Here is a 27909-nt window from a genome sequence, read left to right as displayed (position 1 = left end):
TCCCAATTTTTTTCAAAGAGCATCTACCATTCTTAGAATTAGAAAAGTTTTCTTTTTTAAGACACACCATAAATTTTGTATCACCAAAAATCACTTATACATATTTCTTCAGGTTTGTTTTAATAAAAAAGTGGTTTTGATACTTTGAATTTTCAAAATTATTATTAGTTTTTTCATTTAGTATCAGTATATAACCAAAAATGATTACTGATTTTACCAGCAATTTGGAAATAAAATCCTGGCACTATGCTTGGAATAGTTGCTTCATTTCCACTAAATAACTAGAACCACCCCCCAGAGTTCATCAGAGAAGCTTGAACCCATGCCTGAATCTCCATCAAGAATAGAAGAAGGAGAAACCTAATCATTTCTTTTTAGCCTGACACAAGTCAAGAGAAGAATACATCTGTGCCAAACACTGGGAAATAAAAAAGAAATCAGATCTTGCAGGGAGACAATTCAAGATGGCCACCAGGTGTCCTGAACTCCTTTTGCTTCATATGACAGTCTTCTGAGTAATAGGATATTCAGCAATCCATAGTTGAAGGGCTATAAAGCATGTCTCCCTACCCCAAAACACCGTGTCTATGAGACAATGTATATGATTATTATACACAAGTCTGCTCCCTCCACCCTGCACTGCCTGGATAAAGATAAATAAATATCCCATAATATTCCCCTAAATATATTCCACAAATATTCCCCCATTCCTACTCTGACAAGCTTAAGACCAGGCCCTCATTCATATATCCAGGCTTTCCACTCCCTGCCTCATTAGAGCAAACTCCAGTCACAATTTGGAGCTTCGTTCATCTTTTACCCAATTAGTCTTAGCTTTCAGTCATAACTGCATCCCTACCAGTTCTGTTCCAACCTGATCGACAAAGCTCCCCAGGCATGCAGTACCAGCTGCTTAGTTAAAACACCCGGTTACCCTCCTCGTCCACCATGGCCACATCTGCCTGCCTCCACTCTTCAGTACAGCTCCTCTAGACCATCTCTACCATCTGCTGTTACACTCTGCCTCCTGGGGGCCCAGTCACCCCCACATGTAATATGTAAGGAAAAGACTGATTTACACTGTACCCTATTTTAGTTTTCTTTTTTATCACTGCTCTTTTTCCAGAAAGGACTTAATATAACATATATTCTGATTCTATATTTTATTGAAACATAGATGATGTATAATATTATGCCAGTTTCAGGTGTACTAGTGATTTGACATTTGCATGCATTAAGAAATGATTACCACAATGTCTAGTAACCATCTGTCCCCATAAAAAGTTAACCACAATATTATTGACCATATTCTTCATGCTTTGTATTATATCCCCATGACTTATTATATAACTGGAGGTTTGTATCTCTTCATCTTCTGCACCTGTTTCACCCAGTCTCCCAACTCCCCTCCCATCTGGCAACCACCTGTTTGCTCTCTGCATCCATGAGTCTATTTTCACTTCATTTTATTTATTTCATTTATTGTTTTTTTAGATTTCACATGTAAGTGAGGTCACAATATTCATCTTCCCCTTTTGACTTATTTCACTTAGCATAATACCCTCCATATCCATCCATGTTGTTACAAATGGCAAGATTTCATTTAATGGCTGAGTAATTTTTCATTTTATATGTGTGTGTGTGTGTGTGTGCGTGTGTGTGTATAGCACATCTCACATCTTCTTTATCCATTCATCTATCTGATGGACACTTAGGTTGTTTTCATATCTTGGCTATTATAAATAACACTGTGATGAACATTGACATGCATGTATCTTTTTGAATTAGTGCTTTTGCTTTCCTTGGGTAAATACCAAGAGGTCCAACTGCTAAATAATATAGCAGTTCTAGTTTTTACTTTTTGAGGAACATCCATACTGTTTTTCCTAGTGGCTGCACCTATTTACAGTTCTAACAACAGTGTACAAGGGTTCCCTTTTCTCCACATCCTTGCCAACATGTGTTTTTTGTTGTCCTTTTGATGTCAGTCACTCTGACAGATGTGAGGTGATATCTCGTTGTGGTTTCTAGTTGCATTTCCCAGTTATTGATATGAGCATCTTTTCATGTATCTTTTGGCCATCTGGGTGTCTTCTTCAGAAAAATGTCTATTCGGGCCCTCTGCCCATTTTTAAATCAATTTGCTTGCTTTTTTTAATGTGAGTTGTACGAGTTCTTTGTACATTTTGGATATTAACCTCTTATCGTATATAATGTTTGAAAAATCTCCCATCCAGTAGGCTGCTGTTTTGTTGAGTTTCCGTCCCTGTGCAAAAGCTTTTTAGCTTGATGTAGTCCTATTCATCCATTTTTGCTTTTGTTTCTGAGGTGACAAGATTTTAAAATATATTTATTAAATATATTTATTAAATATATTATATATATTAAATATATATTAAAATATATATATATATTGCTGAGATCAATGTCAGTTTACTGTGTTTTCTTATGAAGTTTTATGGCTTCAGATTTTACAAGTAAGTCCACTTTGAGTTTATTTTTTATATGGCATGAGAAAGTGGTCCAGTTTTTTCAACACCATTTGTTGAAGAGGTTGTCTTTTCTCCGTTGTATATTCTTACCTCCCTTGTCATAGATTTATGGACCAAATAAGCATGGGCTTATTTCTGGGCTATTTCTGTTTTATTGATCTGTGTCTGTTTTTGTGCCTGCACCATACTGTTTTAATGACTGTGCTTTGTAATATAATTTGAAATCAAGGAATGTGATGCCTCCAGCTTTGTTCTTCTTTCTCAAAATTGCTCTGGCTATTCAGGGTCTTTGGTGTTTCCATAGAAATTTTAGAATTATTTGTTTTAGTTCTGTGAAATACATCACTGGTAAAAATGGGCATTCTTTTTTTTTTTCCAGTACCAATAAGTTTTTATTTATTGTATATTCCCAAGGAAAAGAAAGGGAAGGGAAAAGGGTCAGCGTGTGTGTTACAAAATGATAGCAAATGGGAAAGGAAGTACCTGGCACAGCAAAATCAGCCATCAAATAAACACTGCCCAGATGGGGTCGCCAAAGCCCAAGGGGCTCTGTCTCCTGCCGTTCAGGAATGAGGAAAAGAACAGATGGGTACATGCTTTTCTACCCTCCCTCCCTCCCCATAAATTCAAGATTTCATACAAAGCTTTGGTTTCTAGCAGTAAACATGGAGTTACATTCGTCCGTCTGCTATTAAACAATCTTGTGGCTACTTTGACATAAGTTTCTTGCACCTGCATAAAAGTTCCTGAGTGACTTGGATATACATTCATCCTTCCTTTCGTGGTCTCCCAGCCCCACCTTCTACATGGAAGGCCCCCTTCGTTGCTCCTCTCTACCCTTGGATTAGAAAAAAAAAATGGGCATTCTATTGACTCTATAGATTGACTAGGTAATATGGTTACTTTAACACTGTTAATTCTTTCAATCCATGAGCATGGCATAGCTTTCCATTTGTGTTGTATTCAATTTTTTTCATAACTGTCTTATAGTTTTTAGAGAGCAAATCTTTTACCTTTTTGGTTAGGTTTATTCCTAGGTATCTTATTCTTTTTGCTGCAATGCAACTATAAATGGACTGTTTTCTTAATTTATCTTTCTGTTGGTTTGTGCTTAGTGTATAGAAACAAAACAGATTTCTGCATATTCATTTTGTATACTGCAATTGTACTGAATTCATTTATTAGTTTTAATAGTTTTTGGTGGCATCTAGAATTTCCTGTATTATAATATCATGTTGTCTGCAAAAATGAATTTTACTTCTTCCTTTCCAATTTGGATTCCTTTCTTTTTCTTGTCTGATTGCTGTAGTGAGGATTTCCAATACAACGTTAAATAAGAGTAGGGAGAGTGGCCATCCTTGTTTTTTTTTTTTTCCTGGGCTTAGAGGAAATGCTTTCAGTTTTTCCTCATTGAGTCTCAATGTTGGTTGTGGGTTTGTCATATATGACCTTTATTATGTTGAGGTATGTTTCTCTACACCTACTTTGTTGAGAGTTTTTATCACCAATGGATGTTGAATTTTGACCAAAGCTTTTTCCACTTTGGACATCTAAGATGATCATACAATATCTATTCTTAAGTTGTGGATGTATCACACAGATTTGTGGATTTGAATCACCCTTATAGACATGAGATAAATCCCACTTAATCATGATCCATTTAATGTATTGTTGAATCCAGTTTGCTAATATTTTGTCGAAGAATTTTTGCATCTGTTTATCAGGGGCTTCCCTGATAGCTCAGTTGGTAAAGAATCCACGTGCAATGCAGGAGACCCCAGTTCTATTCCTGGGTTGGGAAGATCTGCTGGAGAAAGAATAGGCTACCCACTCCAGTATTCTTGGGCTTCCCTGGTAGCTCAGCGGGTAAAGAATCCAACCACAATGTAGGAGACTTGGGTTCGATCCCTAGGTTGGGAAGATCCCCTGGCGAAGGGAAAGGCTACCCACTCCAGTATTCTGGCCTGGAGAATTCCATGGAATATATAATCCATGGGGTTGCAAAGATTTGGACACAGCTAGGCGACTTTCAAAAAACAAATCAGTGATATTGGCCTGTATTTTTTTTTTTTTTGTAGTGTCTTTGTTTGGTTTTGGTAGTGGGTGATGCTGGCCTCAAAAAACTGTTTGAAATCATTTCTTCCTTTTAAATTTTTTGGAATAGTTTGAGGACAGGTGTTAACTCTTCTTTAAGTGTGTGGTAAAACTCTGTGTAGTCATCTAGTCCTGAACATTTGTTTATTGGGAGTTTTTATTTTTATTGATTCAATTTCATTACTAGTAATTGATCTGTTCATATTTCCTCTTTCTTCCTCAGTCAGTATTTAAAGATTGTATTTTTCCAGGAATTTATCCCACTACTACTTATGGCTATAGATGATTTTACTACTTTTGTTTTTAATCTTCCTACTAACTGTATTAGTGATTGTTCTACTACCTTTACTGCACAAATGACTTTACCAATCAGACTTTTTTTTTCCTTTCATAAATTTTATATTTCTAGTTGTGTTATTTTTTTTCCCCACTTTTAACATTTCTTGTCAAGCTGATTTAGTGGGTCTGAACTCTTAGCATTTGCTTGTCTGTAAAACTCTTTATCTCTCCTTTAGAACTGAATGATAGCCTCGTTGGGTACAATATTCTTGGTTGTAGGTTTTTTCCTTTCACCACTTTGAATGTATGGTGCCAATCCCTTCTAGCCTGCAGTTTCTGCTGAAGTCAGCTGAGTATCTCACAGAAGTGCCCTTGTACATATCTAGTTTCTTTTATCTTGCTGCTTTTAAGAGTATCTCTTCATCTTAAATTTTGGTCATTTCAGTTATAAAGTGTCTTTAGTGTAAACCTCTTTGGCCTCATCTTGTTCAGGACCCTGTGCTTCCTGAAACTGGGTGTCTGTTTCCTTTCCTGGGTTAGAGGTGTTTTAAGCTATTATTTCTTCAGATAAGCTTTCTACCCCTTTTCCTCTCTCTTCTCCCTCTGAGACCCCTATAATGCAAATCTTAGTATGCTTGATGCTATTTCAGAGATCTTTTAAACTGTCCTCATTTTAAAACATTCTTCATTTTTCCTGTTCTGCATGATTTTCACTACTCTGTCTTCTAGTTCACTATTCCATTCCTCTATATCAAATAATCTCATTTATTCATTTACTTTTTATTTCCATTATTGTATTCTCCAGCTGTTTGATTTCTCATTGTGTTTTCTAACTTTTAGGTTAAAATTCACACTGCTTGTCTGTTCTTTCCCTGAATTCATTGAGCACCTTTATGATACAGACTGCTTTCTCCACTTTCATTCTTTTTCTGAAATTTTGTTCTTTTTCTTCATTTGGAACATATTCTTCTGTCTCCTCATTTTGCCTAATTCTCTGTGTTTATTTCTATGTATTAGGTATACCATCACATTTCCTAAACTTGAAGTGTTCCTTACACTGGAGTTGTCATAGGGAATCCAGTAACACAGTCCCTCTGGTTACCAGAGGCATATACTCAAGGTATCCACTATGTGGGCTGTATGGGTCCTTCTGCTGTGGAAAGGTTTACTACCATGGGTGTACTGGTAGGCAGGGCTGACCCTAGCCCTGCTGGCTCCCAGGTCCTGCATCATGTGGTGGTTGCTGGCCCAATGGTGGGTGATATAAATCCCAATATGGCTGTCTGTACTGCCTAGAGTATCCTAGGATGGTGCCAGCCTACTGTTTTGAGCAGGTACTCTCCCACTACTAAGAGGTTAGAGGGAAGACTCCAAAATGACTCTTGCCAGCACCAGTGTCCTTGTGATAGAATGAGCTACCAAAAGTTGCTATCACTAATGTCTGTGTCCCAGGAGGAATCCCAGTTGTCTCCTGCATCTCTGAGAGGCTCTCCAAATCAGCAAGTTGACCTGACTCAGACTTCTTTCAAATTACTGCCTCTGTGCTGGAACTTAGAGCATGTGAGACTTTTGCATGCACCCTTTAAGGGCAGAGTATGTTTCCTACAGCCCTCTTGCTCTACTGTACACAAGTCTGGCTTCCGAAGTCAGACATTCTGGGGGCTTCTCTTCCTGGTACAGGACTCCCAAGCTGGGGAAGCTAATATAGGGCTCCAACTGCTCACTTCTGGGGGGAACCTCTGCAATTGTGATTTTACCCTCAATCATGGGTCCCATTTTTGGCAGTGTAAGTCTCAAACATACTGCATTTCTGCCCCTCCTACCCATCTTGTTATGGTTCTTTTTTTATATCTTTAGTTGTAGAAAATCTTTTCTGCTAGTCTTCAGATCATTCTCGTAGATAGCTAGCTGCACTGTAAGTAGTTGTGATTTTGGTGTGACTATGGGAGGAGGTGAGCTCAGAGTCTTCCTACTCTGCCACCTTGGCCAGGCCTTTTATGATGGGATCCTTAACCCATGTGACTTCTCATAGAGCTTCTACGGGCCCTATGAAGTACAATGGGATCCAAAACTAGTGTTTCTCTATGACATCAATTCCTGCTCCTTCTAAGATAACAGTGCCAAAGGCAATTCTTTTCCCAAAAGGAAAACAAAGATAAGACACTGACCTTGAAATACAAGCTAGAAGACAAGTGAAACCAAGACAGCAAGGCTACAATACTGATCTATCTTGCCATGTCTACAGCTCAGACCTTTTTACCAGCCAAGTGCTGCTCTCCCACACCCCCTGCTGGATATCTAGGTGATTCTTCCAAAGTCCACAGCCCCATTTATACCTCAAAACATTAAAGAGACTAATCATTAAAGACAGGCCACGCTTGCTAATCACATTTCATTAACTTCAATGCTATACTCCAGAAAGGGAACACTCCTCAGTGGAAAAAGTTATTTGATATTAGGAAAAGTACAGAGTGTCCCTGGGCTTCCGTTTCCTCATCTATAGGATGTGATGATAACATTCAATCCCATATCGTTGCCATAGGATTATATGAGCTTGTACCTGCAACAGTGCCAGATCCTGGAAGACATCCAACAATTCTGTCTCTCCAGTGCCCTCCAAATGGCATATAACCTCATGGCTTGAAGCTTCATTTCACACTCTGCTATTACCATCTAGAAATTCCTAACAATTTTTAAACAAGAAGCCCCATATTTTTGTTTTTCACAAGGCCACACACACACTCATAGAGCCTGTGGGCTCAAATCCCCACTTACCACTCTTTAGGAGTATGACCTAGCACATGTTATCAAATCCATTTTAAATCTATTTTCTGTAAACTGAGGATAAAAACAGGCTGTTGTGAGAATTAAAGTAAATAATATATGGAAATAAACAGCACTGTACTACACATAGTCTATAAGTGGTAACTATTATTTGTTCTCAACAATGACAAAACGAGAATATATTAGTTACCCTCACTTTATATAGAATTTATAGAGAGTACATCTACTGTTGTGTTAGAAATTACCCCCAAAACTCAGTGGCTTAAAACATTTATTATCTCACAGTTTCTAAAGGTCAGAAATCTAGGTGCAGAGTAAGTGGGCCTTTGGCTCAGTCTCTCACCAGATCGTAGTCCACGTGGCAGCTGAGACTGCAGTCATCTCAAGATTCGAGTGGAAAAGAATCTGCTTCCAATCTCACTCATGTGGCCATTGGCAGGATTCAGTTCCTACTGGGTTGTTGGACAGAGAACCTCAGTTCCTTGGAGCTGCAGGCTGCAAGACCCTCTGTTTCTTGCCAAGTGGGCCTCTCTCCACAGGGGACTCCCAACATGGCAGCTTGCTTCCATCAGAACAAGCAAGCAAGAAGAACCAGAAAAAAAGACTGAACAAGACAGAAATCATAGTCTTTTTAGCCCAATATCAAAAGCAAGCTATTGCCATTTGTGCCATATTTAAATCATTAGAAGCCAGTCACTAGGTCCATCCCACACTCAAGGGGAAGGGATTACACAAGGGCACTATTGAGTCACCATAAAATTCTTATCTTGAAGTTCCAATTTCAGTATCTTAGAATGTGACTGTATTAGGAGACAGGGCCTTTAAAGAGGTAATAAGATTAAATTAGGTCATGAGAGTAGCCCTAATCCAGTGACTAGAATCATTATGAAAACAGGAAGAGATACCAGGGACTCACAGGCAGAGGAAAGGCCCTGTGAAGATGCAGTAAGAAGACAGTCATCTATCAGGCAAGAAGAAAGCCATATGAGAGATAGCAAATATGTCAAAACCTTGATCTTGAGCTTCCACCCTCCAGAACTGTGAAAAAATACATTTCTGTGTTTAAATTGCCTAGTCTGTGGTATTTTGTTATGGCAGCTCTAGTGAACTAATACAGGCAAAAATACCAGGAGGCTGGGAATCACTGGAAGCCATTTTAGAAGCTGCCACAGAGGACGCTGGACTAGTTTATTGTCAAGGCCCTATCATGCAATCACCTTTAAAAGGAACCTCTAAAAAAACTAAATAAATAAATAAAAGGAACCTCTACTTTTGCAGAAAGGAATACAGTTGGCATTCTCCACCATGTGAAAGTTGCTTGATAGCCATGGGGCAATTTGAAATAAATCTGTATCCAAGAAATTTTAAGCTCTGTGATTTACACTGTCACCTGTGAAGATGTCAATTGCTAGAATTAATATTCTTAAACCTTCAAAACGTTAATAATCTCAGATTACAGAACGTTAAAAAAGACTTTAAGATTTAACCTAATGTGTCCTAGTTTGGTGTACATCAGAAACTTGTTTTGAGATTAGATCTATTTCCTTTGTCATCATTTTTAGATCTACAAATACTCTAGGCATTTCCTGATCTAGTCAGAAAGAAAGGCCAATCAGAAAGCAAAGCCACAGTAATTATACTTTTTTTCCAACCAAGTTCTTTAGAAAGGATTAACATATGCTGAGTTTCCTACAGCTATAGCCTTTCAGAGAGGAGTCTTTCTCTTTAAGAAAAAGTAAATTAATAGTTCTCTGAAGACCTTTTCAAGTAAAATAACTCATGGGAGTTTTCTTCAAAGCATTTGAAAATTCTAATAAATCTAGCTACCCACTCACATCAATACTGTTAATTAGAGCCCCTTTTATTTAAAGAAAGAAAAGGAAAAAAAAAATAAGATTAAGCCAAGAATATCTGCCAACTCCAGCTCTCATTGACTACTGTGTCAATTAAAAAAATCAAAGTCTGGGACTTCCAGTTCCATCCATGACAGAATAGCTGATACCAGACTTAGACTTACTGACATATTCAGGACAAAATGCATAAAATAACAATTTTCAGGACTGGACAGCAATTAAAACAGAACTAGTACTTGAAAGAAGGAAAGCAAAACGAGCTTCATCACATTTACGCTGCTTAGGAAGTTGAGTCCAAGAAGAAAGTTGCATTACAAAGGACAGAGGAAACAGAGGGTGCCATGGCGGTTGGGATTCAGAGGTCAGGGGCTGGGTGGGGGAAGTGACAGGAGAGAACTTCAGAGCAAGAACTGGAAATTTTATAGAAATTATTCTCACATCCTTGGCTCCAAGCTGTATGAGCAGAGGGTGAGACTTTCAAGTCCTAGAAGAGAATAACGGTTGGGATACTGGACAGTTGGGAAGAAGTTTCAGGAGCAGCACAGTGCTGGGAAGATGGAGTTCCAGCCACTTAAGAGCCACAGTAGAGGGATATTGGATCCCAGACTTTCAGATGAGTCACAAAAAAAGATCATGCTTTAGGTATAAAGGTTACACCCTGGGTCAAAGGTGAAAACTGAAATTAAACCAATTAACAATCTAAATCCAATCCTCATCAGAATGGAGGTGATTTGCCAGTAACTGAATTGGCAGCTAGAATAAAATTCTAGTCAGTCCTAAAAAGAAAATCAACCCTGAATATTCATTGGAAGAACTGAGGTTGAAGCCAAAAGCTTCAATACTCTGGCCACCTCATCCGAAGAGCTGACTCACTGGAAAAGACCCTGACGCTGGAAAAGAAAGAAAGCAGGGGGAGATGGCAGAGGATGAGATGGTTGGATGGCATCACAGACTCAATGGACATGAGTTTGAGCAAGCTCCAGGAGATGGTGAAGGACAGGGAAGCCTGGCATGCTGCAGTCCATGGGGTCACAAAGAGTCGGACACAACTGAGTGACTGAACAACAAGAACAAAATTCAACACTTTTTAGAAGCTAATACAATCCAGAGCTTCTACAAAGTATTATCCACAATATCTAGCTTGTGTTGATCTTAAAAAAAAAAAGCAAAAAACACAGCCAGTTGGAAAATGAGCTTATTCAGGAAGAGCAAAAGAATTGCAACTCAGAACATGCAAAACTACGGGGGGCACCACAGGCAAGTCTGAAGAGACTAGGGGAAAATGGGCCTTTATTAGGCTTTTAGGAGAAAACTAGTGAGGGCTGTGGAAGTTCTTTATTGGCTGTAGGCAGTAGACAGCTTGTTGTTGATGGGTCAGAAGGAATTCTTTCTTCCAACTGGGGTCTGTAAGTTGTGGGGAATGATATGTGGCTGAGAGCTCCCCCCTTCAAGTCTTCCTGATTCCATTTTAAATGAGGCTTCCTTTATTTTCACACATGAAATAAAAAATTACCAGGGGAGAAGAATCAAGGTAAAGAGACTAATAGCCAAGAGTTAGAATGATGAGATGCTCCGGATACTGAAGTTTGCAGAAATGACTTCAAAATAACTATAGTTAACATGTAAAGTAACACAGAAGTTGACTGACAGTGACGATAACAAGAGGGGGTGTACCAACAGAGAACTGGGATCTTTATTTTTAAAGAAATCAAGTAGACATCTAATAATGCAAAGTTCAATATCAGAAACTAATAATTTATCAAGTGGGTTAGCAGCACAACAGAAAACACAAATTAATGAATTTGAAGATAAGTCAATAAAATAAATCCACACTGACTCATGAAAAGAGAAAAAAGAAAAGAAGAAAATAAGTCATCCAAAATTTTTTTGGAAAGATACTCTCTTATTTACCTTTCTTTTTCTTCTCCTTTACCCTAAACAAGCTATTTTTCTAATAAGGGAAACAGTTGGGTAAGAGTGAGATTTAACTAAAACTTACCTGGTAATAAACATCTACATAATAAAATTAGACAGTCTCTGACTTAACAACAGTTCAACTTTGAGTTTTTGACATCATAATGGTGTGAAAGTGAGACACCTTCAGTGGAAACCATATCTAGCTAGAATTTTGATCTTTTCCTGGGCTAGTGAAATGTGGTACAAAGTTCTGTTGTCATGATGGACAGCAACAGGAGCCTCAGCTCCTAGCCACCTGATCATGACAACAAACAACTAATACACTTAAAACCATTCCGTACCCACACAACTGTTCCGTTTTTCACTTTCAAAACCATATTCAACAAATTACATCAGATATTCAACACTGTGTTAAATCATTTTTGCCCAACCATTAAGTGTTGTGAACACATTTAAGGCAGGCTACGCTAAGCTATGATGTTTGGTAGGTTAGGTGCATTAAATGCATTTTTTTCTTATTTTCAACTTACAATGGGTATATCAGGGTGTTGAAGACAGTCCATAACTAAGAATTAGGCTTGGCCACAAAAATTAAGTGGAAGAAAGTCTGGACAATTTAAATTGCCCCCTTTCAAAGCCTCCACCCTCTCCACATCCAGGGTCCAGAAGCCAAACCACTGCACTCTTCCTCAAGTTCAGGACCCCTACTGGACTGCCCACTCTCCCAAAATTTGGTCTCAGACCCTCCATCAAAAAGGTGCTCACCTGTATGGATAAGTCCCTTTGCTATCCATCTGAAACTATCAAAGACATAGTTAATCGGCTAACTCCAATACAAAATAAAAAGTTTAAAAAAAAATTTTAAAAATGGTGCTCACCCTGTGTCTCAGTCCCTCAAGCTCTGGACACTGAGCAAATCAATATGCTAATTAACATAAATCAATTCAACTGTTAGCCCTTACATATTACCATTCAACCTGATAATCTGGAAATACATTACATAATGCAAAGAAGCAAATTACTGAGGTTGGAATTTGGTACTCTAAGACATACAGGTGAAGAATGGTGGTATTTTTAAATAGAGACTTTATTTTAAATAACAGTAATGAGGACGAGAAAGATGATAATAAAAATGACACTAGCTCCAATATTTGCTCTAATTGCATATAAGCTGATCCACGGGCCACTTAAACAACTCATCAATATGAGAAATAATGTAAATGCATAATCTTGGGCATTTTATTTATTTTCCTTCAATCTATTACTTAAAGACCCAAAAAAGCAAAAGAAAAAAATTAAATTTTGGAGAATGATCCTGTTAAAAGATACTCAGCATTAAATATATCACAGAGGAGGGATTTCTTCAAGACAGTAACCATACACTATTACAGAACATTTTTCCTCACATCAGAGCAGTATCTGCTTCTTGCATATACGTCTCATTAAAAATGCATCCAATGGTGAATCTATAGAAACTCCTCAGATCCTTGGTCCTGAGTTAAATGAACACAGGGCGAGTTAGACTCCAGGAAACTGGAGAACTGAGCTGAGCTGAGCAGAAATTCAGAGGTTGCACAGAAATGGATTTTGGGTAGGCAATTAACATTCTATGCATTTCTACTTCTTAGCTTACCAAATATTGAGACCTCACTATGTACCATGTACTAGTCCAGGTGTTAGGAATTTAAAACAAACAAATCAATCAGGCCCTTGCCCTTATGGTAAGAAAGTCAGGAAAATGGGGAGGATTGGGAGAGGGAGCAGGAAGAGAGGGAGAATTAACAGGCATTTGTTGAGGTCCAAAGGCAGGAGAGGTTATGACTCCAAGAAACTAATGTGATCCTTTTGGAATTTGTTACAAAAACCTTTTCTTGTTTCATTTCACCTTCAATGTCTCCAGTTGATCCTAACTATTTTAGGTAAGATCTACTTGATCTTATCTCCTCCCTGGAATCTGAAGTCAGGGTAGTAATAAAATCATTAAGAGAAGTTGTGGTGAAGTAAAATGAAAAACTATTTTAGTTATAAACTACAAATGGAATAAAATACAAAATGTAAACCAAAATATACCAAAAGATAAAGATGTGGTATATATACATATAAAGAAACACACAGACACACAGACACACACACATGGAACACTACTCAACCATAAAAAAAGAAATTTTGCCATCTGCAGCAACATGGATAGACTTGGAGGGCATTATGCTAAGTGAAATAAGTCAGAGAAAGACAAATACTATATGATATCACTTATATGTGGAATCTAAAAAATACAGCAAAATAGTTAATGTAACAAAAAAAATGCAGACTCACAGACAGAACAATCCAGTGGTTGCCTGTTTAAGGAAGGGGTAATTCAGGGGTTGGGGGCTTGGAAGTACAAATTGCTGACTACAAGGACATTACAATACATAGTACATAATAGCAATATTCTGTAATAGCTATAAATGCAGTATAACCTTTTAAAGTTGTATAAAAATAATACTTTTAGTTAAAAAGTAAAAACTATGTTTCCTAACAAACAAATACAAAAAACATATACCAATGAAACCTTAGGAAAATATTTTTTTCCAACCTCAAGAGAGAAAAAGACTTTGTGAGTATGAAATAATACCCAAATGGCATTTTTATAAGTCAATGATCTAGTTAATATAATTCAAAACTTCTACATGGCAAGGATGGCCATTAAGCTAAATCAAATGACAAATGAAAATTTGGGAGAAAACATCTACAACTAATATCACAGAAAAAAATTTCCCTAAAATATAAAGTGCCTGTAAATCAGTACAGAAAAGATCAATACTCCAACAGAAAAATGGGCTAAAGGAAACATAATTGATTCTTTAAAATATGAAAAGGTGCTACCTCACTCATTTAAAAAAAAAAAATGTTAACATAAAGAACTGTACTTTATCTGTTTAGAAAGACCAGAAAATTTGATAACACATGAGTCGATGAAACTGTTAGCAAACAGGGTCTTTTCATTAGTCTCAAAGACCTACTAGACTCCTAAAAGCATACCACTCAACCATTCCTCAGGGATGGCCTTTAACCTTATGGTCAGCTGTAATCCAGTGATTTCAGATCCAAGAAACAGACTTCCCTTTTGTGGAGACTTCCCAGAAGCACCACACAACACTTCTGCTTCTAGCTCAACTATCAGGTTGTCAGTCAGAGTCAGAGTCCTGCCAAGAAGTGTGGGAGCCTTTTAGCTTGCCTGCAACAAGCAGCTATGTAACACAATTTGAGTACCAGAAAATGAATTTTTGATTCTCTGACATGTCCACTTTTGCTGACCAAATATTCATACATACTAATTCTCAAGTATCATCTAGATATTGCAACCAAGTTATAGGTCAGGAATTCTGGGAAATGTGCACCTCCCATCTGCACTGAAGAGCCCTCCAGGAGCCAGCAACCTAAGAGCTTAAAGACAAGTTAACCATCCCCTACTTATCCAATATACAAAGGCAGAACAGGAGCAAGAAAATAGCATTAAAACTGCCATTCAAAAAAGAGGAGAGAGGAAAACCTACAGTGGTCACTGGTCTGTAGCAATATAGGATCACATGGGGGCAGAAACAGACTTCCTTTCCTGGCAGTATCTGGGGCTTTCAATTCTACTTCCACGGAAACCCTGGGCCCTCTATTTTCGCTCTCTAGGAGTTTCTTTCTTGTTCATAGTCTCCTCCTCAGTAAACATTAGGGAACATGAGGGAGTTGCTGACATTTCTTAGCTCACTTCCTGTTAGTGGCATTGTTTTGCTTTTTGTTTTCAGAAAAAAAAAATGTATTTCTTCCTGTCTCCATGCCCTTTTCCTTATCTTCTGGACTCTGCTTGATGTGACAGAATGTGCTGCAGGACGTTTTATTCATCATCCCAGTTTTGAGTAAAATTCTAAGACTGTCATTGCTGTTTCTCAGACATGTCCGACTCTTTGCGGGTCACGCCATGGACTATACACACATCTTTGCTTCTTACAGGAAAGAAAGAGAACATCAATTCAAACTTCCCTATACAGTTTCTACATCAACCTCAAAAAAGTTTACCATTTAATTCAAAAGCATTTGCTGAGCACCTACCATGTGTGATACACTAAGGATCCCAGGTTCAAGGAGATCCTGGCCCCCATCTCGGCATGGTGGTTACAGGGTATACAAAACCGGCAGCACTCATCAAGCTGTACACTTAAGATATGCTCATTTTATGTAAAATATACCTCAATAGAAACATAGGCTATTCAAGGAAAGATAACAAAAATAAACATTTAGAGTTTATTACAGCTGGCATAATAATTTCAAGTAAATTACATTTGTGATGTGAATTTGACTACTCTATGTGCTATTGTGTATACAGCCCTGGATATTGGATGAAGCAGATGGGCCCTCTTTATGGAATTTGGAATGTTAATATTTTGTAGTTGCTATATATGTCTATGATACCATTTCATTAGTTGTATAAATTACTTTTAATAGTGGCACATATCAATAACAACATAAGCTTTTAATTAGCAGACATGGGTTGAAAAACGAGTTTCCTCTGTGATTTGGGGAAAATGACCCAAACCTGTTTCATCTGTAAAATGGAGTTAATGTCCTACTTCATAGCATTGTTGTGGTGACTAAATGAAAAAAGTGCCAAGTCATAGTAAACATCCCCTCTCTCATATCATCTCCTCCCAACATCTTTTGATGTCATCTTTCATCAAGGCTTTTTTTTTTTTTTACCAATTATGAATAACACAAGAGAATAATACTGGCCTTTTATAATGACTCATAAGTTTCCAGTTCTCAAAGCATTTTACACTTAACACATATAATCTTATGCACCCATTCATTCTTATCGAATATCTACATGTCAGGACCTGTGCTAGCCTCTAAAAATACATAAAAATATCCTGTGTTTATGTAGTTTGCATTTTCAAAGTGAGGTAAGATTATATATATATAAAATCAGGAGAATAAAATTTCTTTGAAGACAAGGTGAAATGTGAGAATGGGCCAACAAGACATGCAGGTGGCCACATGAAGAAACTTAATATCACTACTTAACAGGGAGATGTAAATCAAAACTATATACAATGAAGGTATCAACTCACACCAGTCAAAATAGCCAACATCTATAAACAATAAATGCTAGAGAGGGTGTGGAGAAAAGGGAAGCCTCCTACACTGTTGATGGGAATGTAAACTGGCATAGCCACTAAGGAGAACAGTATGGAGGTTCCTTAAAAAATAAAAATAGAGCTTAAATATGATCCAGTACTCTCACTCCTGAGCATAGATCTGAAAAAAATAAAAACTCTAATTCAAAGATACACTCACCCCAATGTTCACAGCAGCACTATTTACGCTAGCCAAGATAGGAAAGCAAACTAAATGTCCATTGACAGATGAATGGACACATACACACATGAATACTATTCAGCCATAAAAAAAATGAAATACCATTTGCAGCAATGTGAATGGAACTAGAGATTATCATACTAATAATCAGAAGTAAATCAGACAAATATCATGATATCACTTACTCATAGAATCAAAAAAATGATATAAATATTTATTTACAAAACAGAAATAGACTCACATAGAAAATAAACTTATGGTCACCAAAGAGGGATAAATTAGGAGTTTTGTATTAATAGATACACACTATTATATATAAAATAGATAAACAAAGACATACTACATAGCACAGAGAACTATATTCAATATCTTCTTATAACCTATAATGGAAAAGAATCATATATATATATATATATATGTGTGTGTGTGTGTGTGTGAATACTGAATCACTTTGCTGTATACCTGAGACTAACACAACATTGTAAACCAACTATACTTCAATTTTTAAAAAATAAAATTTTAAAAAAGACAGTGAGTGACAAGACTGGTGTGGAGTTTGCTATTTTACGTAAGGATCAGAGAAGTCATCCCTATCAAAATGGCATGTGGGCAGAGAACAGAATAAAGCCATACACATGGATATCTAGGAAAAAGAATTCCAGCAGAGAGAATAGCTAACTCAAATTCCAAAGTGAGAACATGCCTGGCCTTTTTGAAGGACAAGAAATCAAAATAGCAAGAGTGCAAGTGAACATGAAGAATCCTAGGTGAGTAACAGATAAAAGGCACATAAAACCAGCTTTGTTTTGTAGGTCATAGAAAGGATTTGGGCATTTATTCTCAGTGAGATAGGAAACCACTGGAGAGTTTTGATCAGGATGTGATGTGATCTTACTTTTAAAAGGATCACTCTGGATATGCTAGGGAAGACTTTAATGCCTACTGGGAAGCAAGAAGGCTACTGCAAGACTAGGACAGTATTCACAAATCTGAGTTGTACCGTCATGACAGGGCTTTTTAAAACACAGATTGATCGCACAAAAAGATGTTCACAAATGATCATAGCAGCTTTATTCATAGTAGTTAATAACTGGGAACAACTCAAATGTCCTCTACATATATCCACACCATGGACTACTCAGCAATAAAAAGGAATAAACTGAATAAACACAAACCTCAATCCATCTACAGAGAATTACAGTGAGTGGAAAAAAGCCGATCCCAAAAGGTTACTTACTGTATGATAATTTATGTAACTTTCTTACATATGAAAATGCAATCAGAAAAACCATAGAAATGGACAATAAATTACTAGTTGCCAAGGGTGTGAGGGAGGGAGGTAAGCTATTAAAAAGGCAACCTGAGGGATGCTTGTGGTAATGGAAAAGTTCTGACTGTATCAACATCAATATCCTGAAATCATATAGCCTTACAAGATGCTACCACTTGAGGAAACTAGGTAACGCGCACAGGGATCTTTCTATATGGGTTCTTACACTGTATTGAATTCTACAGCTATCTCAAATAACAAGTTTAGTTTAAAACAACGCTGGAAGTAATTAAAACACAGATCATTGGAGGTCATCCCATTTCTGATCCAGGAAGAGCTGAAAATGTGCTCTGCTAAGAAGCTTCTAGGACTAGGATTGCTAGTCTAGGATCAGCCATGCCGACCACACAGAGTAGGAAACAGCTACCCACTCCAGTATTCTTGTGGTTTAGGGACTAACACACTGAGACAAGTATTATCCCTATTTTGCTGAAGAAACTCCAGTCTAAAGAGTAAGTGACTTCTCTATGAAGGGCAGTAGAAACTAAGTAGCAGGACCAGGACTCAAATCAGGTCCTATCAGCTCAGGGTTTGTCTAAGTGAAATTAAGGTCAGAAATAATCTTTTGCACAGCAAAAATTAACACAACATTGCAACTATACTCCAACTTTTAAATTATTTAAAAAATAAAAAGAAACCATCGTATTTGTAAGGACTCTCTAGTGTTTAACACAGAATAGACTCATGTTAGATCAACAGGACTGCACTGTCCTAAAATCTAAAGTTCAAATGCAGCTTAATTATAAACATTTCACAAACCTTCAGAAATAAACTTTAAAGTATAGACTTAGTCTCAGTTCTTATCCTGTGCCTTGAACAAATGCTTAAATTCTGTTCCTTAGCTTCCTCAGATATAAGAACTAGGAACTAGTCCCTTTCTACTTAATTCCCAATTTTTTACTTAAAAAATATTTGGGGGTTTTATAAACAGCTACAAGTTAGCTCCTAAAAGTATAAAACCACTTGTTTCCTACCCATATAAGTATTTTATCAAATTGGGCACTTGCCATAGCTTTCTCAAGTTCTAGAAAGCCTGAGTGAAAAAGAAAAATGTGTACCAAAATACTAACAAAAATTCACTGACAACCCATTTAGTAGAACGAATGGGGGTGTAGAAGAAGGCAGCCACAATTTTAAGCAATTCTAGAGGATTTAAAAGCTAGTCAGAGCTCTTAGCAAAATCATACGTGCTCAGATTCATGAAATGTTAAAGCAATTACATTAAGTACATACCAGAAATGATTTCCCTGCAGTTAGCTCTCAAGAATTCCACTTTAAAACTCCCTTATACAATAAGCTTCCATAATAGTCTACATCTCCATGGCAAAGATAACAAAACTTGAGAAAATAGGTTTAAATTGCCAAGAGGGCGTTACATTAGAAATGAGGAGGAAATTTCTGGTAATGATTGCTCCAGTTACCTGAGATTACATTCATGATCAATCTCTGACCCAGACGTTTAAAATATTCAACATTCAATCCAATGGGCTCCTCCCAAATAGTGTCATCTCTTGTTCCAGGCCTACTTTCCTATAATTAATTACAATTCCCCAAAATAAGTAAATAGATCTATTTTGTTAGAATTACAGAAGCTAAGTTTAAGAAAAAGGGAGGTGAGGGGTGCTTTCAAATACAGATAAAGGTCCTAGGAAACCACAACATAGAACTGAACTAGTTCCCATAAATGCCTTTATCAGAAAATAGGAAGTACTACTGTTCTGTGTAGCTCTCCATGGGCTCCTGCTCAGCCACCTCCAGCTTCCTAGTGAGGGAAATTTTAAGACTCACATTTAACTCACAGATCAGACATATAAGCCTCCAATGCCATTCTCATGCCCTGCCAACACAGCCGAAGAATCCTATTTCATCAGAATGTCACCCCTGGAAGTTAGGGCCCAGTATGTCACAGAGAGCTCTCTCTCCTTATACTACCTCAGAACATCTCAAAAGGAGTTATTAATTCACTGCAAAGGGAAACTGGAATCCATTTGTTAAGGGAATGGACATGAATTAACTTGGAAATGTTCTTATTTTTCAAAGTATCATCTAGACACACAGATCCCTGTTTTGAAAAAGTACCAAATGGCTAAATTTTTACCTGACAGTCCTATTAGATTCAATTCAAAAAGGACTCAAGACATAACATTGTTAAAAACATTTATTTTAATACAGTCTATCATAAATAAGTCAGTAGAGGTTCCATTCTGCCACAGACGCATCTGAGAAGTAAGAGCCCTGTGCCATCCAATTGGTGACCGTCTGAACGATGTCCCATCTTTTATCCCAGCCAGAGAGCACACCTTCCATGTTGTTCCTCTGCATTGACTGCTTCCAAAACCAGATGACCAAACAGTCCTTTATCCCCAAAGTAAGCTAAAATGTTTGTGAAGAGGAGAAATAAATTAAACCCCAACGTAAAAACTTCTCAAACACAGCTTAAGAACTAGAAGATTTTATACATTTATGTTCATGTTTACTCAACCATCAAATTCAAAATTAGCAGAAGAATCAATCTCAAGAAGCAAAAAATCAGAGGCCTATTTAAAGAAATACAATTTTATTACTTTTAATTGTAGTTACCTATTATAAACAAAAAGGAAAACAGAAATTGAGGTCAATCAAAAGAGTGACATGAAGGATTGATGAAACCAGAAAATAAAGGTACATCCTTGTTAGATACAGGAAGGAGACAAGATGTGTCTTATTTCTAAGTCCTGTTGATTAAAAATGTAGTTTCTAGTAGTAAGTCAACTTAAATAAAATTGCATTACAAAATGACAATATGAGCATTCTATTAAGTTTGTAAGTTTGTATTTAGAAAGTATTTTCCTTTTGTGTATAAAGCAAACCAACATGCACTTATTTTCAATTTTCAAAAGTGTATTAAAATCTCCCATTAAATCCCAAGTATATTTGCATACAATTAAGATATGAAAACAAAATATTCATTTATCAAGGTCTCTCCCTCATTGGTAATGAGCATCTAAGATAAACAGAAAAGAAAATCTTCCTTGGCCTTATACAGACAATAGGAACAATCATTCTCCCAGTTAGTTAATATTCATGTATTTTGCCTAAATAATGTTTTACTAAGATATTGCCCCTTATTCACTAAATATTGCATTTTGAATAAGGCATTCATATCAAACAACCTAATACACAGAACCATCCTGTGTGAAAGAGGATGGATACTGATGAATGGGGACCTAATCCCCAGGAATCCAACAACTTAACAAGGAAAATACACCAGTAAATCTTGAACCACATTATTTTCATAAGTACTATATAAATAAATTTGTATATAAACAATAAACTTTATATTCCTGAGTTTTACATTAATAAAACAGTTACATTACTGAAAACCCTGACAAATACAAGTCTATTCCTTTCCGGGTACAGACTAGGCAACCCAGGAAGACCTCTTTGGTCAGTCTCCCCAGTATAAGCAGCATAGTATACAAAATTCTGTAACAGGATAACCCTTCTCAGCACTCAGTTCCTTCCTAAATCACAAATACCCCTGGAAAGAAATCAGAAAATGTCCCTAATGACAGAAAAGAATGATCATCACCACCAGAAAGGAGAGAAGCACTGAGATGACAATAAAGACATGAGAAAGCAGTGGGGGGTGGCTGCCTCACTGTGAAAGGTCAACTCTTGGTGAGATATCTGAAGCCAATACAACAGATGGGCACATCTATCCCCACTTCTGGGTTTTGTATCACCTGGAGCACAAAATGCTGTTTCTCAGCACGCAGGTCCAGTCTAAAAACTGTACAAGAAGAAATGCTATATCAATTCCTGTCCCAACACCACAAAGAAGTTAGGATCTTTTAATTAAGTTAATTCAGCACTTTCAAAGTGTTCCCAAAGTATCTGGCAGCCACTTCAGGTACTCACAGGACAAAACGAATAAAAACAAGCAACAAGCTTAATACAAAGCAGAGAATGAGACATGGAACACAAAAAATGGAGCAGTTTCTGCTAGGAGAAGGCGGAAAAGATTTAAGGAAGAGGTGATAAATTTGAGATTGAGCTTTTCTAAAGGTAGGTTTTCATCCAGTGGAAACTGAGGGAAGAAGCATTCCAGGCAGACAGAGAACAAGCAAACAGACAAAGGCATGAAAAAATACAGTTTATTCTGAGATTCACACACAGTATCATGTAGCAAGAGCCTGGTTTCACAGGAGAAAAAGTGGGGTGAAGGAGATGACAGAGAAAGGCTAAAAATTATTATTAAGTTTATTGCTCATACATTATGTGTCAAGCACTGTTAATAATCTTAATAATCTTATTAAATTCTCAGGAAAATCTTATAAATTAGATATTATAAACTTATAAAAGACGAAACTTCATCTTAGGTTAATAGCCTCTTGGAAGTAAGTATTTGATGATAATTTTCAGTCCTTGAAAAATGCTCACACAGCTTGACCAGGTAGCCCCATCTCTGACAGTATTCCCTAAGGTACTGTTTCACTGAGGAAATAACTGGTCTAAGGTCAATCAGCTACTCAGGAGCAGACACGTTGCCTGAGTCCCCATTTTACAAAAAAGAAAACTGATAGTTCAAGGAGTAAAAACTCAAAAAAAAAAAAAAAAGCTTGATGGGGACCTCTGAAAGCAGTTTTAAGAGGCTGTACCACAGAAGATTAAGAAAAGAGATGGAAGTGAAGAAAGGAAGCAGGGAGTGAAGACCATTCATTAAAGAATTTTATCAGTAAACAGTAACAGCATAAATGGATATGTAGACAGCACATTTGGCAGAACCCTGAAGAAAAAACCTTGCTTTGAGAAAAGAAGAGACTGGCAAGGCAGAGAAGGTAGAGGAAATTCATATCAGATGGCATTGTGCTAAGTAAAGTAGCAGATCATATTATCTGGGGGAGGCCACATGACCCAGTGGAAAGTGTACAGGCCTTGGGGAAAGACATACTCCACTGCCCACCGACTGTATGATCAGCTCTGAAGGACTGAAGTAACAATTAGAGATGCTGTATATAAAGCACTTAATACAGTGGCTGACATGCTACAAATGACTGTTAGTAATATGACCATTATTATTCTTCCCATTCTAGAAAATAGTAGCTTAGATTAAGAGTGTGTAGAAACAGAAGATCTAGAATAGCAGTAAAAAGTCGGTTAGGACAATCCACAAGAAACGCCTGGGAGACAGAAGGTCAAGGTGGAACTCCACAGCACCTGTGCAGGGGCGCTACTCACCACAGTGCTATGAGTACCAGTCCTTTCTACAGAGCAACTCTTCCTGTTCCAGATTCTGCCTTCACACATACACACACCCATATATACACACAGGCATACATACGGTTTTCACAAGTATGTACACAACACGTGCATGTGAGTATATGAATACATATACTCTGTGTAGCTGTGTGTATGTATGTGGAAGTTTTACCAATGTTTATCCAACACCATCAAGCCTGTTTTGGAGAAAGGAAATTTGAAAGGAATGCATTTTCAGAGCCACAAATGTCTGTACACTGACATTAATCCCATAAGAATTTATCACAAGGAAATAAATCAAAATCTATAAGACCTATGCACATAAAAATGTTTGTTATATTGCTAGTTAAAATACTAAAAAAAAACCTGAAAAACCTAAGTGATCAACAAGTGGAAAATACATGGACTATCAATTCTAATTTGGGGTGAAAAAAAAATCCTCTGTACTGTTGTTAGAATGATACAAAAAGTTCCACATATCTTAATAAGGATAAGACAGGAATATGGGAATTAAGAACAGTTCAGCTTTTAAAGTGGCAGGATAAGTTAGTTCTTTTCCTTTTAAAACATGCTTCATTATGGATATAACACAGCACAGTAAGTAAAAATTAGGAAGAGGAGAGAAAGCAGTTACCTGATAATCAAAGTTAGACTGGTCTGCAAATTGTTGCAATTTTCCAACAGCCCAAAACTACACCTGACCGATAAAGCTCCATTACAATACCTAGCACTACTTCTCTTCTGCTTGCCGTGATTTAGTACTTATATATGAACATTTGCCCTGCGATGCTTATTTGTAAGAGCAGTACCTCAAAACAGTTGGTTCAGGCATTCCAGGATCTGCACCTCTCTTAAATCCTGGGGGAAAGGGAGAGGGAAGAAAGAGAATGAAGACCAATTAAAACTCTAGCAGACAAAAAATTTACAATGTTTTCTTTCTAAATCAATACTTGGTAGCTAGAATGACATCCACATCTACCAGAACTACCTAGATTTACCTGTGCAACAGAATAGTTTTGAATCTTCACTAGAGTATGTGATCATGTGCAGAACTAATCAGTAGGGAAGACAAACTACCTTATTCCTGTAATAGTAGCCTACTTAGCACACACTATCTTTCATTCTTAGTCATTACCCACAAAAAAGACAAACTACCAAATCAAACTGAACGAAGGACTACAAAGAGTACTAGGACTGTTTTTTAAAAGCATATATTTTTTTAAAAACTTTTTATTTTGTATTGGAATATAGCTGATTAAAAATGCTGTGCTGATTAACAAGGCTGTGCTGGTTTCAGGTGGAGAGTAGAGCAACTCAATACATATCCATGTATCCATTCTTGCGCAAACTCCCTCCCATCCAGGCTTCCACATAACACTGTGCTGCACGGTAGGTTATCCATTTTAAATACAGCAGTGTGTACACCTGTCCATCCCAAACTCCCTAACTATCCCTTCCCCTCATTCTTCCCCACCCCCACGAGTTTGTTCTGAGAGTCTGTTTCTGTAAAAAATTATACTTTTTTAAAGAACAAAATTGAAGATATTTTATCCCCATGAACCTCTCTTTACAAAGCAACCAAAGACTGGTGATAGAGGGGAAAAAAACTTCAAGCTATTGTTAATTAAATCAATGCTCTTATTACAAGCAATAGCTGTAATCAGACTAATCAGCATTTAAAGATGAACGCTGACCCTGTGTTTGGGGAACCAGAATCTTTTATAATGGGCAGGGACGGCATGCCTCCCCTTGACCCTGGTACTATTTTCCAAAGCTGCCCACCCTACAAACACCCTTAAAAGCATGAACAAACGGTGGCCACTGCCTCTGCTCACAAGATTTGTAGAAATTCAAGACACTGTGGAGAACTGTCTTCCAACAGGTAACTCGCTAAAATCTTTTCGTTGATAAATGTCCAAACAGATGCTTTATCGGGTCGCTGTCCTATTTTATAGCACTATATTCCCACTGTCCTTCCAGAAGCCCTAAAAGGTTATGTTTGAACCTAAACTACACCAGATAAATTCAATATGCACTTGCAAGGTTTTACTGAGAAGTAAAGCATGGGAACTAGGTCAGACCTAAAATTAACCTTAGATACAGTATAAGGAAAAAACAATGGTTAACAAGGACAAATAAAAAGATAGCCTTAACATCAATCTCCACCTGAGCTAGACACAAGGGTACCAGCACTAAACAGCAGGATTACTGGTAATCCTAGCAAAAAGAACATAGCCAGTGTGCACGAAAAGGAAAATAATTTTAGGGTGGAAAAGAAAAGCATTATCTACTCTTCAAACCAAAACCCTCCTTATACAGATTTTAACAACCAGCTGAAGCTTTCTGGCAACAGAAAAGGAATTTCAAAAAGGAGAGGCGAAAAAGGTACCTGAAAAAGACTTACAGAGGAGCAAAGAATCCACACGGACAAAGAAAGCAGGAGCAGAGTAAAATGGGACCCGACATACACAACAATAGAAAAATGACATAGAACAAAGATGGGGAAGAATCAAAGACCCCGTAACTTCCTTCCTTAGCTAAAAGGACAGCTCCTCCCAGCGTTTGCCTAGCAAAACTGGGCCCTTCTACAGTTAAGAGAAGGCTGGCAAGGAGGACAGTTGGGAGAAGGAGGGGAATAACAGCCTGTAAGAGCAGGCTACTTGCTCGCTCTAATTTTCAATACCTACACAAAGTTACTAAAATCCAGGGAACTAATGCTTCTTTTAAAAATGCAGTACCTCCCTGGTGGTCCAGTGGCTAAGACTCTCTGCTCCCAATGCAGGGGGCCAAGGATCCAACCCTGGTCAAGGAACTAGATCCTACAAGCTACGACTAAGAACTGGCACAGCCAAATAGGTAGTAGTTTTGACAAAATGTGTTGTAGGGACTTCCCGGGTAGTCCGGGAAGCGGTTAAGAATCCGCTCTCCCACTGCAGGGAGTGCAGGTTCACTATCTGGCAGCGGATGTTTCACAGGACCACGGTGCAGCCAAACCCCGCCCCCCCCCCAAAAAGTGCGTCCAAAATAAGGGAGGAGGGTCTTTTCAAGCCCTGCATTCTGAAGTATCTCCAGGTTATTAGTTGGCTTGCAAGTCATGGGGAAATGGGAGCCACAATTGCCTACAGAATATCCAGCATAATCAAACGCTCCGTCAAGGCTGAGTGAATGTACTGCATTTTACAAAAAGACATGACACCTAAAAAACATAAAACCAAAAACAAGAAGCAGCATATAGTTAAAAATCATAGGATTGTGAAATGTGAACCGGAGTTTTACAAAATGCCAAGATTTACGTTCAAACTGACAAAGGCGAAACGCTATCCACTCCATCCTACTGCCTGAACAAGGCAATCAGTTTAAAATTACAAAACTACCCCAGGCGAGAAACAGTGTAAAGTCTCAATGTGCGGCCCTAGGCAAAAATATGTGCCTTACCATTTTCAAATTTCTGCAATACAGCATGGTGGTTAAGAGTATGGGCCTTGATGGCCCAATGCTTGACTTCATAGCTCCCCCATTTGACAGCTGTGTGGCCTTCAGCGAACAAAACTGTTCTATGCCTCGGTTTCCCCGCGCGTAAAACCTCTACCTGCACGTGAGAACGCAGAAGTATCCAACAACTATTGTCATAATCATGCCTCAAGGCAATGGCATACCCATGAGGCTTACGAACCTCTTTCCACTTAGGCCCACCTAAGTGGAAACTTCCCGGAAACACACCTAGGGTCCAAATATGAATTAATCACTTTCACACACATCAGGCCTTCAGGTCCACGCACATCAGGACTTTTCAGGTCCCCAAAATCCTGAAAAGTAGGTCACCTCTTGCTTACAGATGTATTAACAACATGGGAAATATTACGTGACTTGTTCAAGACCAGAAAGAAAAAAAGGGGGGGGGGGTATAGAACAAGAACGCGAACTCAGCTTAGACTGACCACATTTGACCAGAGAGCCTCGAAAGAAGTGCTCGGCGTGGTCGAGTTTCCCCCTTACGCCTCAGGCCAAAATGGAGTCTCAGCATCCGCGGCCCCTTCCCTCCCGTCTCCTACCAGGTTCTTCTCCCACTGACCCAGGTAAATCACGAGAGGAATAAAACCCCAGCGGATGGCAAATTGTCCTCCCTTGAAAAGCTGCTGCAGCCTCTGCTTGGCCTCTTTGCTCAGCTTCACCATTGCGACAGGGCTGGCGACAACCGTGAGAAAACTGGAGCAAACGCGTCAGGAATCGGAACGAAAGGAGACGCGCACGCGCCACACCGGCCTTTACGGCAGGAGTCGTGAGCGTCGCCAAACGAAGGTCGCAATTCATCGTCCTTAACCTGCCTCGCCCCTCCGCGGCCCCGCCTGTGGAAAGCGCATCCGTTGTTGATTCTCTTCGTTAGGAGGCTCAAGTTCCCTTCGCACTATTTAGGAATTGTCAGGTTTCTTTGACTGCTGGATGCCTGGGGCAATGCTCAGGGATTCCTTCAGCCCGGAACGCCCTTTCTCTTCCTAACAGCCTCACCCACTTTTCAAAGTTTATCTCCAAGTGTTTTTTATCTAACAGGGAAGGAACATTAAGGACTGAA

At 38.1% G+C, this 27909-nt stretch overlaps 1 protein-coding gene across 6 annotated transcripts in view; it reads right to left on the bottom strand.

The window, feature by feature from the left end:
• Positions 1-27602, bottom strand: part of TOMM7 (translocase of outer mitochondrial membrane 7) — a 229167-nt gene extending 201565 nt beyond the window's left edge. For 4 of the 6 annotated variants that reach the window (XR_011486585.1, XR_011486586.1, XR_011486587.1 and 1 more), the window contains exons 1-2: positions 27412-27602; positions 24149-24197 (exon numbers count right to left, since the gene is read on the bottom strand). Coding sequence is in view for 3 of the 6 variants with exons in the window: in XM_070464557.1 (XP_070320658.1) it covers positions 24149-24197; positions 27412-27514 (152 nt within the window). In the remaining 3 variants the exon portion in view is untranslated. Of the gene's footprint in view, positions 1-20238; positions 20472-20922; positions 21871-24148; positions 24198-27411 lie in introns of those variants that run through there. The other 2 variants (XM_070464558.1, XM_070464559.1) reach the window with 2 other exon arrangements.
• Between the last annotated feature and the right edge of the window lie 307 nt (positions 27603-27909).

Source organism: Odocoileus virginianus, unplaced genomic scaffold, assembly GCF_023699985.2.
Source record: "Odocoileus virginianus isolate 20LAN1187 ecotype Illinois unplaced genomic scaffold, Ovbor_1.2 Unplaced_Contig_29, whole genome shotgun sequence".
In the NCBI taxonomy this organism is placed as follows: domain Eukaryota; kingdom Metazoa; phylum Chordata; class Mammalia; order Artiodactyla; family Cervidae; genus Odocoileus; species Odocoileus virginianus.
This window is presented reverse-complemented; position numbering and strand designations above follow the sequence as displayed.